The sequence below is a fragment of the Typopeltis vanoorti genome, chromosome 5, assembly GCF_054136105.1.
Source record: "Typopeltis vanoorti isolate ZY-2024b chromosome 5, IOZ_Tvanoo_1.0, whole genome shotgun sequence".
Taxonomy (NCBI): Eukaryota; Metazoa; Arthropoda; class Arachnida; order Uropygi; family Thelyphonidae; genus Typopeltis; species Typopeltis vanoorti.
Window position 1 is genome coordinate 153,805,418 of NC_143553.1, and position 16,587 is coordinate 153,822,004.

The 16,587-nt window shown below is 33.9% G+C and overlaps 1 protein-coding gene across 1 annotated transcript in view; it reads left to right on the forward strand.

Annotated features, from left to right (window-relative positions):
• The window catches only part of LOC150106953 (cell adhesion molecule Dscam1-like), a 330,596-nt gene that overhangs the window by 194,678 nt on the left and 119,331 nt on the right, over positions 1 to 16,587 (forward strand). The window contains exon 6 of the mRNA XM_090392842.1: positions 6,565 to 6,834. Within this exon, the coding sequence (XP_090248968.1) occupies positions 6,565 to 6,834 (270 nt within the window). The remainder of the gene's footprint in view (positions 1 to 6,564; positions 6,835 to 16,587) is intronic.

A 16,587-nucleotide genomic window follows, 5' to 3' on the forward strand; every position in this document is an offset into this window, starting at 1 on the left:
CCTGCATTGCATCCAGTCCAATTAACTATCACTATCGGATCAAACATTTGGGAATTTATATATATTATTTTATTTTCCCCCCAAATCACTTTGGCTTTCATTCAAAGTAAATTAATAATAATAATAATAATAATAATAATAATAAAATTCAATTTAAAAAGTAATTGTAATTATTAACAATTATTTGTTATTTAAAATATTTTTTTTAAGATTATTATAGTAATTATTACGCTATGCTAAAATTAGCACACCAAAAAATAAATAAATAATAAAATAGACTGATATTTACTTCATTGCAATACGAAAAGTATGTATGCTTATTTAGTTATAATAGTTATATTAAGTCCTTATAAGGACTGGCTTAAAGGGGCGAAGCAAGAATGCTTTTCATCTTCCCCGTTATCTGTAGAGGTAACCATTACCCTCCAAGGGTATTAATCACCGCATCTCACGGTCGATTCCATCAACTCCCCCTTCATATAATAGTTATATGTACTTATTTCTTTATACATATATATATATATATATATATATATATATATATATATATATATATATTTTTTTTTTTTTTTTTTTAATTTATGGTTTATTTATATATTTGTATTTATTAGGTTGATATTTACTTAATGTATTTATTTTTGATTTAGTGGTGTGTATTTATTTAGTTTTTTGGTATGGAGCGAAAAAAAAACATAATTGTCGTTTTGGATCACACTAACAGAAAAAAAGTGAAAAAGGAATCTTTGCAACAGACGATATAACATCATTACGGCTTCTTACACGCAGGAATGAAATCTCGCAGTTACGTTAAAGATGTATAGTTATGGAAGTAGGTAGCAAAACATTCTCGAAGGTTTAGTTTTTGTGTTTATTACCACACGTAGATCCCGAGGCGTGTTTTATTTGCTCTTGTAGCTGTTAAGGCAGTTGGTAATCATTCCCGTAGGTTACTATGTTTCTTTCTATCACGAGATTCTCGGAATGTATGACGAAACCATTAATAATGACTGCAGCTGTTTGTTTTATTCAATAGCTTTACAGTGGAATATATGGCCAAATCCCCCAAAGAGAGAGAGAGAGAGAGAGAGAGAGAGAAATTTTCATACTTATTTCTCAGTGTTTAAGACAGAAACGTATTCTGTAACATGTTTATAAATATTTGCTACCTGAAATACTCGATGGATGCAAAATGTTTTTTGTTAAGTACATAAAACATTTAGATAATTTAAAACATACTACATGTATATAATTATATTATTTAATCGAAGATTAAATAGATAGAATATATATATATATACACCTTTGGAGAGTAATGAATGGTAATGCTGTAGCCTATGAAGTTCTAAGGCTCGGCTATTGCTGTTACCCTCCTGCCATGATCAGAGCTTTAATAGCTCAATAACACCTTATCCCTACACTGTCCTCTACAGATAACAGGTAAGATGAAAAGCATTCTTGCTTCGCCCCTTTAAGCCGATCCTTATAAGGATGGCAGTTAACATAAAGATCAGTAATGAAGCAACCACATTTGTAAATATATATATATATATGGTGATTTTTTATTTATATTTTGAATAGACACAAAATTGTGTAGAATTCATAATTTATTGAATCATTACATTTTTTTTAGATTTATATTTTGTGAATCGATAATTTCAACTACTACTAAGTACATTTTTATTTTATGTAATTTTATAAAATGATGATCAGTGTAGTTTATTAAGTCCTTATAAGGACTGGCTTAAAGGGGCGAAGCAAGAATGCTTTTCAACTTCCCCGTTATCTGTAGAGGACAGTGTAGGGATAAGTTGTTATTGAGCTATTAAAGCTCTGGTCATGGCAGGAGGGTAACAGCAATGGCCGAGCCTCAGTTAGAACTTCATTGGCTACAGCATCGCCTCCAATTACCCTCCAAGAGTATGGTGTTCTCTATTCTTATACCAGTGTAGTTTACTCATCAATATCAGTTTATTTTAGATAGAAAAATATGGATAATTTTTAGGTTTATGTAATAATAGTGGATTAATAATTTCAGTCTCCATTAAAATATTTTCATAATCTAAGCTAAAATCATGACATAATAATGATTACATCTATATATTATAGTCATTATTAAATATATTTTTATAATTTAAGCTAAAATCGTGACATAATTATGACTACATTTATGTATTATATTTTTAGTTAGTTTAATTTTAGGTAACAATGTATCATTCATCATCATCATGCATATCAAGGATTTAGGCCTGGCATGGCCTGTTCCGGCTTGAATCGTTTAAGAGGACGTCCTGGTTTTCTTTCTTTTCCCTAATGGCTTGTATTTGAAGGCTTGTTTTGGTAATCTTTCTGTTTTCATTCTTTGAACGTGTTCCATCCATTTATGTTTATATTTTTTAATTTTTTCTATTACTGGTTCTTGGTTTAATTCTTTCATAATATCTTCGTTTCTTTTGTGATCAAATAGGGAATACTTTGCAGTTTTTCTCATAAACTTCATTTCTGCTGTTGTTAATCTTTGTTTGTCTTTTTGTTTTATTGTCCAGATTTCGCTTCCATACATTAAGACTGGTAGGGCTATACATTAGTCTGGTTTGTTTTTGAACTAAGTTTGGTTTAAATATAGAGTTAATTACACCTGTTTTTTTTTTTAATATTTTGCAATTTTTACGTTTATATCTTTTTCATTTTCATATGTGATCGTACATCCTAGTTAGTTAAATGAATTCAACTGTTCTAAGATCTTGTTATCTAATACTATTTTTGTTCTTGCTGGATCTTGTATCATTATTATCAGAAATTTAGCATTTTGTTATATTTCAAGTAAATAATAGTAATAGTAATTTATTGATTGCTAAAATATTTACATATACAATATGTGTAATCATATATAATATGATTATTGTATTATCATATATAATATGATAATACAATAATAACATCTTGAGTGATATTGGAACTTATAATTTTACAGAATATGCTGCATTTTCTACATTGATTTCAACTAAAATTTTTAATAGTATTTTTTTGCCTCTGTATTGTTATTTTACTTTATAATTTAATCAATTGACAATATATTTTATATATTTTTTTTTATATAATATATTTGATACTTTACTCGAGGTTAGAATATAATTTAGATTTTTTTTTATTTAGATACCACATTTTTTATAATTTGTTCTATGCTATAATATAATGTAATTATTAAATTATACTTTTTTTTTGTCTAAATCACAGGTTTTTTTTTTTTCTAAATCCAAGTTTTGATTTATTTGACACCAGACTCGTTGACGTATGAACAGGATCAATTTATAGCAAAATTGAAGCCTTCATTGGAATTGAAATCGCCTCTCTTGGCCGTTTTATTATTTAGCTGTAACGCAATGTCATTGTAAGGGTCTTCTATTTGTCAAAATGAAAGATTTGTGTCTTCAATCACACCATTCAATTACAGCAAGTTCAGGCAAGAATGTAGAACTTCTACGCATGTATTAGTGTAAGTGATTTGTTAGATAGATTGCATTACTAAGCTGCAATGACTGAAAATTAAGACAGATAACCCAGCAAAATTAGATCCACGCTATTGATGTTAACGTTTGTAATCAATAATTGCTAGTATGCTGTTGTTTTCCCTCGTGGTTTTGGAAGTGTTAGGAGGTGTTGCTGTTTCTCATTACATAATGATTAAGAGCTTTCTCTTCGACCCCTACTTTAACCCGTAACTTTATTTGAGATTAAAAGGAAAACTCACATTTATCGTGATCTTGAGAGTTTGATGTTTGGAGGACTGTAAATAGTGTAGAACGATCAGACAACTATGTCTGCGAAAGGAATTATAAGCACTTTGAAATATGGCCGCAGGGTTTTATTAATCACCGTGAATGGATGATCCACATTATTTATTGGCAGTTAAAAATTTGGGAAATTGATGCGATGTTTACCAATAATGATTTATTACTTGCCTTACATGAAGATCATGAAGCATTTTTATTCAACTGCTTCTTAGATTTATCTTGTTATTATTTGTGTTATGCGAGTAATGTCAATGTGTGAAATGACTATTAAGTGGGTCGTTCGTTTTAAATTGTTTACATTTAAAAAATTTTCAATCTCGTATTTCGATCTGTACGTAGAGAAAATTAAAGGCCTGCTTTTCGTATTAGTTAAAAATTAGATTAAAAAAAGTTCCGTTTTTTGTAAATAGCACAAAATTTCTAAAATTATATTCTTTCCCATTTGATGAAACCTGTAGAGATAACTCTACAGGTCTCATCATTCAACACTTTCTATCCAGTTAGGAAAATACTTGCGTCTTACTTTGTGTAAGGTACAAGGAATAGTTTATTTCAGTCTTGCTGAAATAAAGAAAGAATATGGTAAGTCTGCCTCCATAGTCATACAGTTCGGTCTCCTCTTACAAGTGATTTGATCCAGATGTTCCTAGACGGCTTTACCCACTCTTTTTTTTAAGTAATATATCAAAAATTAATACCATCAAATATGAAAAAAAGCAAGTCAACACTGAAGAGGCAGTAGACTGGAATTCACATCTGAAATTCGAGCTGTATAACGCTGCAACACCACAGTTATTATTGGAGCAAAATAAATATCAACAAATATAAAAATATTATTGGAGCAAAATAAATATAAAAATTAAATATAAACAAATATAAATATAAATCAAAGAATGAAATAAAATCCTTCTTTATTGGAGCCAACATTATTATATAAAAATCTAAAAAATAAATATAAACAAATATTAATATAAATCAAAGAATGAAATAAAATCCTTCTTTATTGGAGTCAAAATTATTATTTTGTTTATTTATTAAGCTGGAAAACTCCACGCAAATACTTCTTTATCCTTATAAGGATAAGGACTGGCTTAAAGGGGCGAAGCAAGAATGCTTTTCATTTTCCCCGTTATCTGTAGAGGACAGTGTAGGGATAAGGTGTTATTGAGCTATTAAAGCTCTGATCATGGCAGGAGGGTAACAGCAATAGCCGAGCCTCAGTTAGAACTTCATTGGCGACAGCATTGTCATCCATTACCCTCCAAGGGTATTAATCACCACATCTCACGGTCTATTCAAGACCTCAAATCCGCAAAAAACTTATGCCAGGGTTTTTATTTTCATTTGAAGCATCGTAATCGACAAAAGGTGTTGGAAATTAATTTAGAATATTTTTAAATCTTTGGAATTTTGTTATTTGAAAAGTTTCCGGTGGAGGGACAATCGACCGTGAGATGCGGTGATTAATTCATTCAATCCAATACCCTTGGAGGGTAATGGATGGCAATGCTGTAGCCAATGAAGTTTTAACTGAGGCTCGGCTATTGCTGTTACCCTCCTGCCACGATCAGAGCTTTAATAGTTCAATAACACCTTATCCCTACACTGTCCTCTACAGATAACGGGGAAGATGAAAAGCATTCTTGTTTCGCCCCTTTAAGCCAGTCCTTATAAGGATAAGGATAAGGAAGCGTATTGAGTGGACTTTTGGAGGGTAATGGATGCAATGCTGTAGCTAATGAAGTTCTAACTGAGGCTCGGCTATTGCTGTTACCCTCCTGCCACGATCAGAGCTTTAATAGTTCAATAACACCTTATCCCTACACTGTCCTCTACAGATAACGGGGAAGATGAAAAGCATTCTTGTTTCGCCCCTTTAAGCCAGTCCTTATAAGGATAAGGATAAGGAAGCGTATTGAGTGGACTTTTGGAGGGTAATGGATGCAATGCTGTAGCTAATGAAGTTCTAACTGAGGCTCGGCTATTGCTGTTACCCTCCTGCCACGATCAGAGCTTTAATAGTTCAATAACACCTTATCCCTACACTGTCCTCTACAGATAACGGGGAAGATGAAAAGCATTCTTGTTTCGCCCCTTTAAGCCAGTCCTTATAAGGATAAGGATAAGGAAGCGTATTGAGTGGACTTTTGGAGGGTAATGGATGCAATGCTGTAGCTAATGAAGTTCTAACTGAGGCTCGGCTATTGCTGTTACCCTCCTGCCACGATCAGAGCTTTAATAGTTCAATAACACCTTATCCCTACACTGTCCTCTACAGATAACGGGGAAGATGAAAAGCATTCTTGTTTCGCCCCTTTAAGCCAGTCCTTATAAGGATAAGGATAAGGAAGCGTATTGAGTGGACTTTTGGAGGGTAATGGATGCAATGCTGTAGCTAATGAAGTTCTAACTGAGGCTCGGCTATTGCTGTTACCCTCCTGCCACGATCAGAGCTTTAATAGTTCAATAACACCTTATCCCTACACTGTCCTCTACAGATAACGGGGAAGATGAAAAGCATTCTTGCTTCGCCCCTTTAAGCCAGTCCTTATAAGGACTTATAAGAAGGAAGTGTGTATTATTTATATTTTTATATTTATATATTAATATTAATACATATATTAATATATTGTGCTCCAGAAGTGTGTTTCTGTACATCGCTATTATGCATATTATTATACGTTTTGTGTACATAATCTAGTAACAAAATTTCCTGTAAATATAGACAATATTTTATAGATCAATAATAGTATATTTTTATTTTTAATTCTAGAGTCCCTTTTAATTTCCGTCCAACCAGCTCTGCAGACTGTGGATGTTGGAACCTCAGCCACCTTCAATTGTACAATCACCGGTCATCCCGTAGTCACAGTCGAATGGATGAAGGATGGACGCCCGCTCCATCCTGGCTCTAGGGTGCAGTTAACATCTCGTGACCTCCTTCGAATAGCAGACGTGAAAAGAGAAGATCGAGGAATGTACCAGTGTTTCGCTTCGAATGATAAAGAGTCTGCCCAAGGAACTGCTCAGCTAAGTCTTGGAGGTAATGAGCTGTTCTGTGTGTGTGTGGATGAGATTTCTTCTTAAGCACTTATCGTGGGTGAACGGAGTCAGATGAGTAGGGGGGGGGGTTGTAATTCGGAAATCGTTACTGAAAGCTTTACTGGTAGAATATACTGTTCGCAATCCGGGAAGTATAAATTATCATAAAACGGAAAATTAAAAATTCAACATCCTACTAAGGCTTTTATCTAAATGGTTATTTCAATATTGATTATTCTTATGTGGCAGTTTGCAGAACTCTGTTGATCGATACTTATAAATATGTAAGTTGGATAATGTTAAATTCAAAGGTTATAACGGCGGATATCAAAATAATGTGCTTTTTATTACTTTGTAAAAATTATTTCTACTTCATAATACTGTGTTCCTTTCTGCGTAGAATACTATATATATTTTCTTATTTAATAGGCTTTATCACCTCGAAGAATGCTCAATTTCCAAATAGTTTAATATTTTGGATGTCCAGTGAGTTTGTTAAGATATCAAACAATGATCAGTCATTTGACTAATAAATATCGAACTCACCTATGAGAGGTCACCAAATCAATAGCACAGCGGTACTATGTGTGAATAAGTGATTAGAGAGAGGTTGTTACGGTGTCTAGAACTGAACTGTGTGCAGATGTTGACCAGTAGTTGCTGGTGTTCTTATGTAATTAAGAAAAGTGGACGAAAGATATCGTAACAAACTCACTGGTTTCATGAGCCAGCTTCATTGAACTGGTAGAGTCCAGTTCAATGAAGCTGGCTCATGAAAAATACGTATAGACATAATTATTACGTAACACCTCCAGGGAGTCCAAAGATTCATCGAGGAGAGCACCTACTCTACAAGTCTCCGACTCCACCATCACCTTCATCATATACACCAACGCCATCTACCACCGACCACCAAACTGAAGAGCGGATACGCTAACCACTCAGCCAACCAGGCTGGCATACATAATACAGAAACAGAGCGTCTGTGAGTAACTGATTGAAAGGAGTTCCAGGGAAAAGGCCTAGGTTAAGTGGATTGCCTTTGTTTAGGTTAATTTCCGATATCTTATTGTCACTTTTATCATTTAGTCGGTGCGAAAAGTCGATGGAAGTGGCTATGAATTGTATTTAGGGACGAACTCCGACCTTTCACCCATGCCTTTAATTTCAAGGTCGCTTTTGGCAGAAACAACCTCTAAAAAATGAAATTCCGGTATACAGTTTTGTATTTTGTTTAATCAAATAAAATATAATAAAATTATTCTTCAAACTCCTTATTTTCCCTATAGGGAATATGATAAACTCTTTTTTTTTTTTGTGGAAATTCGTAGACTGCTGGATTTCGCAATTCACTATTATTTAAATTTAAATGTAATTATATAAGTACATCAAATCAAATTTAAATAATAAATACTACTGATGATAAGCATAGATGTGCGCATTTCACCAATATTTACTTTCCTGTTATGTGAAAACTCCGCTGACATTAAAAGGAACGGTGCCAAACTAGAGCTTCCTCTGCATTCATCCTATCGTTGTTGCATCGATCTCCTTCTAATTATAATTTCTCTGATTACTAACTGAGCCTCAATGAAGATTACTATGGCTTTTATAAGTTTTGTCATCCATTGCAATCCATGTCTAGCATAAATGCGTATCTAATTCAAACCGAAAAGGTTTGGAAATGCAAATTTTAGCGTGTTCATAAATATTCATTTGCAATTGACCGTAACGAAACTTGTCTATTTGCATACGTGATGATGTGTGACCTGCTTAAAGGAAACACATTTGTGCATGAACACGTGTAATGCATTAAGCATTCTCTCTCTCTCTCTCTCTCTCTCTTTCTCTATTCATAGATCCAGAGGTATGCATCACTAAATACCAATCGGCAATGAAAAAAATCGGTTTTTCTCTTGGAAGAGAAATTTCATTATTTGCATTAAAATTAGGACCTTTTTTGGAGCATTTTATTGTTTCATTTTAATACATCGTATTAATTATGTCTTTGTTTTAACACAAATATAAATAATTGTGCATTATACCATCAAAAGCATTTGGATATCAGTTGACAACAGAGTACATGTTTATACAGAAACCTAGTGAAGTATGAGTTTACTTTACTGACAACTGGTCTTATTTAAAGCGGTAATCCTATTGAGAAGAATATTCATAAGTCTTTGAACCTCTAATGCTATTTATCTCCACCTAACCGTATCCCTCTTAGCTTTTACAGTCAAAAGCAAGCTATTCCTCATGTTGTAATCTGGCTTTACGAACTTATCCCAATGATTTGCTAACTATGCTTCAAGGAGATCGTAAACTAAATCAGTGGATCCCTTAGGGTTTTAGTAAAAATTCACAGTGTTCCACCGAGATTTGTGAAAAATACATATCTATATTAGAAAGCTATATTATTGCAATAACCACTTTATCAGTTCTGAAACTGGAAGTAAGTGTATAACCAAAATGATCAGTCTTCAAATAAAAAAAAAAAAAATCATAATTTGCTTTTAAAACATTGGTAGCACAATATATGTTGCTCTAGGTTAACCAACGGTATGGACCTAACACACACACACACACACACACACACACACGAACCATCTCTTGTCATAAACATTTATTTCTCTTGTGTCCTCAATTTCAATTTCGCATCTTTTTAAACTTCATAATATGTATGAAAGCTGAAAAAATGAAAATGTTTGCTTTCATATTTAGATGCTAATGAAATTATCAACCGAATTACGAAACCGTTTTGTTAAAGGTAAGTCCTGTTTATCGAAAAGGTGCTATGATGCGCTGACTAAAGGATTAGATGCAGGAAATGGTTTCAACATTTTATATTTAGTGAATTAATGAAATTTCATTAACTCAGACATTTTTACTAGTTGACAGATATAATTATCCAGCCCTCCCTTTTGAAAGCAATGATTAAACCTTATTTAGAGTGAAATATTTATGTCTGGAATCTTTATTTTAAAATGATATTGATATGACGGAGAAGACATAGAGCAGAGCGACCAGTCCGGAATGAGTAGCTGCTATTTTGAAGGAAGAATTCGAAATTGTTAGCGTATTCGCTTTCCAGCCAATAGATTGAATTCGAATCCCATCACAGTCATGGGTGTTTGTGATTGTCGTTAGATGAAAGATGAACTTCATCACCCGGCGTGAGAACATTGTCCCGTTTATTGGAGGACTGAAGTGGCTCGACAAAAATCCATGTTTGGTCTCCAGAGCAAGGTTAAAGGACTTTGAAAAATTAATAAAAATAGGAAAACATCCTTAGCCCACTCAAGGTACGAATGTACTCTAGGTCTACAAACCCTTTCGTGAGCAGCAGCTACATAAAAAAAATAATAAAAGTTGACTTACGTTATATTTTAAAGAATATTATTTTAGCTTTCTTATTGCCCTTCTCATGGATGGATGATATATCCAAGTTCCACTCATAAGAGATATCCTCACCTGCAATTACTTTGCCGAATATCATTGTGATGACCTGTAATGCTTGATGACTATTATATTTGAACATCTTTCTTACCATTCCGCCAGGGTCAGCCGCCTTTCTATTCTTTGATGCTCGAACAGCCCGTATCACCTCCTCTGGTCGCTTCGAATGTTCTTTCTCCAGACAATAGTCTTTCGTCTCTTTGATATCCCAACCTCTCATATAATAAACCTTCGTGAATATCTCTTAAAATGCTGAAGGCAAATAATATTAAGTCTTATTCAAGATCGATAAAGGACTCGTACTGGTCGCATAAATGTCCACGCCTCTGCAGAGCGACTAATGTTCCACCCCACACTTCTTTTTTTTAGCCTTAATCGCCATTCTTTTATCTTGCTGCTTAATACTGTTATACTCCTCTCTGCCTTAAAGGCTTTTACTGCAACCATCTCTTATAAATTATCTTATTTTCTTCTGTATTCTATTTCACTGTTGACACATCCATTCTATATTTCCTTGCCTCTTACCGTCTCTTTGAAGGGCCTCTTCAGCAGTCTTGTGTACACATTTTTTTAAATGATCATACAATTCTCGTGCAGATCCCTCTCTGGTTAAATCCAGTTTCTGTTCGAGATGTCGTCTATACAATTCCTATATCATTAATGAATTCCTAGCACTCGTTTGTCGTTTGTACTTCGGTGCAACACTTTTATTTAAAATAAGTGTTTCATTATCTTATAGGGATGGTGCCATTACGGTAGAAAGTGAGAGATAATACCATTACTGTAAAAAGTTGTTATTACTTTAGCATATTATTTTTTAGTATAAAAGGTTGTACAAAACATATTTTTATTTTGAGGATTCTAGCTCCATAAGGTTGCTCCTTTGCATCAGAATTTATACAAATACTGATAGTTAAGGATACCAGTAAGACGTTTCTCGTCAATAAAATTGTTCAAAATAACCACACTTTTCTGGGAAAAAAAAATCAAAGGACACGGTGACTATTCTGAATTTAGAACAGTAAGAGTCCTGTCACAGTGATCACAAATTCAAGGAAAAGAAGACAGACTTTTGTTTTCTGACGGTAAAGATGCAATAGTACCATCCAAATGCAAAATAGGTGATAGCAAGTTTATACAAATGCTGTGTCAAGTAATAGTTGGCAAAGGAGCACCAAACATGAGTGCCATTTTGACAAGATGCCACTTTCTTGCTTGAGCTTTCAATATCAGTTTTGGATGTGTTAATAATTTGCTAACAAATAGTCTAGATTGGTATATATATATATAGAAAAGGAATGTCAGGTGATGTGATGGGTTTGATTTTTCTTTTCAAAAGCTTTGTCACACTTTTATGATTTTAAAAGTGGAAATTGGAATAGATATTTTCATAGCAAGGAAACGTTTTCAGCGATACGGTCAATGAATATGTTTGGATCGGAGACGGGAAATGATACTCTAGCCAAGGAACTGAGGCAGAAATATCAAGAAAATCATCTCATTTGGCAGTCACTTAATGCCAATCAACATATGAATTAGAACTGCAGCGATCAGTTTTTCTCCATGAGATATATATATATATATATATATATATATATATATATAGCTTGGCAATATCCTTCCTACACACACACACACACACACCGCTATATGTATTTTCTCCTGCATCACTCAAAATGAGTTAAGATTTTTTGTGAGGTGGGGATGGAGTCTTTGCTCTTCCATTAAGCAAAGCAGTAGCATTACACCTTGTAGTGAAACTCATCAAGTACCTGGAAAGACGCCTTTGGTTACAGTGACTACCAAGAAATTGTTTATTGTATCTTTCCATTTATTAAGACAAATTGATAAAATATCACGTGTGAAGACGTTTATTCTGATGTGGATGGGGATCACGAATGGTTATCATACATGTTTTCAAGCTACAGGCTGCACTTTTGAATTATGGTGGTCTTTAGGTGAGAGATGAATTTCATCGCCCGGTGTGAGATATCAATCCGCTTATTGGAGGCCTGAATTATTAATTTGTATCATAATTAGAAAATGGCATATCATAATGAGGTAACTCATGGCAAAGGTGAAACAAGTTCTATATATTCACTATCCCTTTAAGTAAATTTGTTTGTTATTAAGTGAAATGTATTTTTTTTTCTTCTGTCAGAATATTTTCCCTTTTTCTCCCGTCTATTGAATCAATCAGTTTACGGGCATTTTCATTGGTTTCGTGAGCGGTATAGGGAATTCTCAAACGTCTTCTGTAAGTTTTCATTTCGAAAGACAGGAGTCTCCTCTCATCTTCCTTCAATAAAGTCCAGGCCTCACAACCATACAAGAGGACAATTCACCAAGGTGTCAATTAGTCTTAGTCTAGTTGTGATTGCTATTCTGTTATCTCCCCAGAATGGTTTTAACTTTTGTAGGGCCACGGTTGCCTTAGCAATTCGGTATTTAATGTCAGTTTTTGAACGACCATCTTGACTTAACTTGCTTCCTAGATAAGTGAACTGCTTTACATTCTCAATTTGTTTATTGCCAATTTGTATCTTTAAGAATTTAATGTCTGATTTTGAGGTTATCATTGTTTCTGTTTTTTGTAGATTTATGTATAATCCATATTTTTTTAATGTTCCGCAAACGCAGCTGGTTATCTCTTGTAATTCTTCTTCACTTTCTGCCAGAAGATCGATATCGTCTGCAAAACGTAATTTATTTATTCTTAGTCCGCGAACTGCTATTCCAGTGTCATATTCATAAAGAGCTTCATCTATGGCATATTCCAGAAAACAATTAAAAAGAAGAGGGGACAAGATGCATCCCGGTCTTACCCCCGTTCTGCCCGGAATGATTCACTGCTGTAATTTTTAATTTCAATTCTCATATCAGGTGAAGAATAAAGAGATTTAATAATCCTAATGATTTTGTTGTCAATACCATAATGTTCTAGAATTTTCCATAATGCCTCGTGCCATATTGAGTCAAAAGCTTTTTGAAGATCTAAAAAGTTGTGACAGATTATTTTGTTATGTTCTATGTATTTTTCGCCTAGTATGTGTATTGTAAAAATATGGTCGATTGTACTTCTGGACTTCCGGAAACCTGCTTGTTCATCTGATAGTCTGCTTTCTATTTTCTATTCGATTCTTGACCATAGTATTTTTAACAGGATTTTGCTTGGATGACTAATAAGACTTATTGTTCTATAGTTGCTACATTTATTGCTGTTTCCCTTTTTAGGAATAAGTACAAGGACAAAAGTTCGCTAATCAGAAGACCAAGTCTCTGTGTTCCATAAGTCCTGGAATAAATTTAGCAAGGTGTCTGTGATGGTGTCACCTCCTTCGCGTATCAGTTCCATTGTGACACCATCAATTCCCGGTGATTTTCCTATTTTTGAGGAGTTAACTGCTGCAATGACTTCTTCTTTTAATATCGGGTAATCTCCTTCCTCCGAACTTCCTGGCAAAATTCCGTCCAAAATATCGCCAGTTAGTTGAGAGTCCTTTTGAAAACGTTTGGTTGCGTAACATTTCATTTTATCAACTATTTTCTGGTTATCTGTGATAGGAGTTCCGTCTACATCTTCTATGCTCCAATTAACTGTAGTAAAAGGTTTGGTTAACTTATTGATAATTTGAAAAGCACTTTTAGAATTATTTTTATTTAAGTCCTCTTCTATATTTTTGCATTCATCCAATATCCATAAGTTTGTAGCATGTTTGATTACTTTTTTAATAATCTTAGTAATATTTTTATACTGTTCTCTATTATCACTGCTATTAATATGAGATTTCAAATATCTTCTTTTGTCGCATAGGCCCAAACTATTTTTGGTTATCCATGGTTTATTTATTTTCCTTTTGTATCCAAGGATTTCTTCAGCTGCCTCAGTTATCTTTTGTGAGAAGTATTTGGTTTTAGATTCGATACTATTATATTTCTTGAAGCTTGTGTCAAAATTTGTTTTAATTTGTATTTATATAGTATATTTATTTGGGGATCTTTTAATTTTTCTATATTATATCTTTTACGAGTTGATTTTGTACGTAATTTTTCCCTTATTTTCATATTCACAGTTGTGATGACCATGTTGTGGTCGCTGCCAATGTCGACTCCAGGAAATGATCTGGTTCTTGTGAGGTTGATGGAGTTTTTAAATCTTGTGCTTATAAGGATAAAGTCAATTTGGTTGTGTGTTTTACCATCAGGGGAGGTCTATGTCCATCTTCTGGAAGGGTTATGGGGAAATAGAGTGTTAGTAATGGTGAGTTCATTTTGTCAGGCAAAATTGATAATTTCAAAACCTCTTTCGTTTGTTTCCCCATAGCCATACGGTCCGACAAATGGGAGATAATCTTTGCCGATGTCTGTTCCAATTTTGGCATTCCAACCAGCCTGTACAATCAAAAGTCTTTCTATTCGCTCCAGTGATTGTTGCATTAAGTTGACCATAAACGTCCTATACTTTAGGGTCCTCGTGGCCTGTGGTTGGGGCATAGACTGTTTGATGGTGATATTGAGTGGTTTTCCTCTTAGGCGGACTAGAGCAATTCTGCTATTGTATAATATAGGATTGAATTCCATATTAACAGAATTAATTAACAAAATCAATTAACAGAAAGAATTAACAGAATTTCGTGATGATTTGTGTATCAAAAACCCGACACCTTTTCCGCTGCAGTCATATCCAGAGTAAAGAAGCAAATGTCCTTCATCTGTTGTTAGCTCTCCTGTTTTGGGCCATCGAATTTCACAAAGTCCCATAACAGTCCATTCATATCTTTTTAGTTCGTGCTGTAGTAATTTGAGTTGACCTGATTGCATTAGAGTCCTAATATTCCTAGTTCCGGTCATTAAATGGTTGCGTAGTCTGAATCTGGATCCAGTTTTTCCATTATTTTTGTCAGTGATAGTGGTGATGCTATCACTGTATTTAGTATTAATCTTTTAAAATACGACTTTTATTCATGTTATTAAGCTGTGAACATTATCATCATCAAATTCCTGCCATGTACCCTCAAGGGGTGTACAGGATATGACAGTACTACATGAAAAAACTACATCATTACTAACTTCCTATCTACAATTTTCCTCCAAATCAGTCTGTTACTTGTCAAGACTCCAACATTATCAGATCTTATATTTCTATCGTCTAAGGCACTTTGTACTGTATCAATCCACCTATATCTTGGCCTTCCTCTGGGTCGTTTTCCTGCCAACTTGGCAGAGAACACTTGTTTTGCTAATCTTTCCTCTCTCATTCTATTTAAGTGACCATACCATTTGAGATTAGCTCTGCTAACGCATTCCTGGATGCTGACAATGTCAAGTTCTTTCCTAATATCCTCGTTTTTAATATGATATTGCCATTGATGCCATCTATTCACGCCTCTAATCTTTCTCAGGACTCTCATATCTGTGGTCTCCAGTCTTTGGTCAAGTGTTTTACTTCTGACCCAGCTCTCAGATCCATAAGTTAAAATTGGTTTGAACACAGTCTTGTATACAGCTAATTTAGTGTTCCGACTAATTTCTTTCTTATTCCATATGAATTTATTCAATTGACTTCCCACGATACCAGCTTTGCTGATTCTGTTGTCTATTTCTATATTTAGTTTACCATCTTCAGTAAAAATTGTGCCTAAGTAGCTGAAATGTTTTACTTGTTCCACAGGTTCTCCATTCACAACACAGTTGACATTTTCAATGATTCTGCCTATTTTCATTGTCTTTGTCTTTTTATTGCTGATCTTCATACCATATCTATTACAACAGCTATTCAATTTAGTCAGAGAATCTTGCAGATTTGTAGCGGATTTATTTAGAAGTATAACATCATCCGCATAAAGCAAAGAGCTGACATTAACATCTCCAATTTTGATATCAGGTTTAATACCACATTCCTTCATAATGTGATCCATATAGATAATGAATAACAGAGGGGATAATGTACATCCTTGTCTCACACCAGATTTAACATTAAACCATCTTCCTGTACTTCCTTCAATTCTAACTGCTGACTCACAACTCAAATAAAGACTACGTATTGCTTGATATAATGCCCCATTGACACCATATAACTGCAGCGTATTGAATAGCTTCTCTCTTGGCAGCTTGTCATATGCCTTTTCCAAATCGACAAAACTTAAATACAGATCTTTGTTATATTCCCATGCTTTCTCGACTATTTGTCGTAAAGTGAAGATCTGATCCTGACAGCCTCTATTTGGCCTGAATCCAGCTTGTTCTTCACCAAGCTTTTCTTCCACAATTCTTCTCAACCGTTTCTCAAGTATACTTG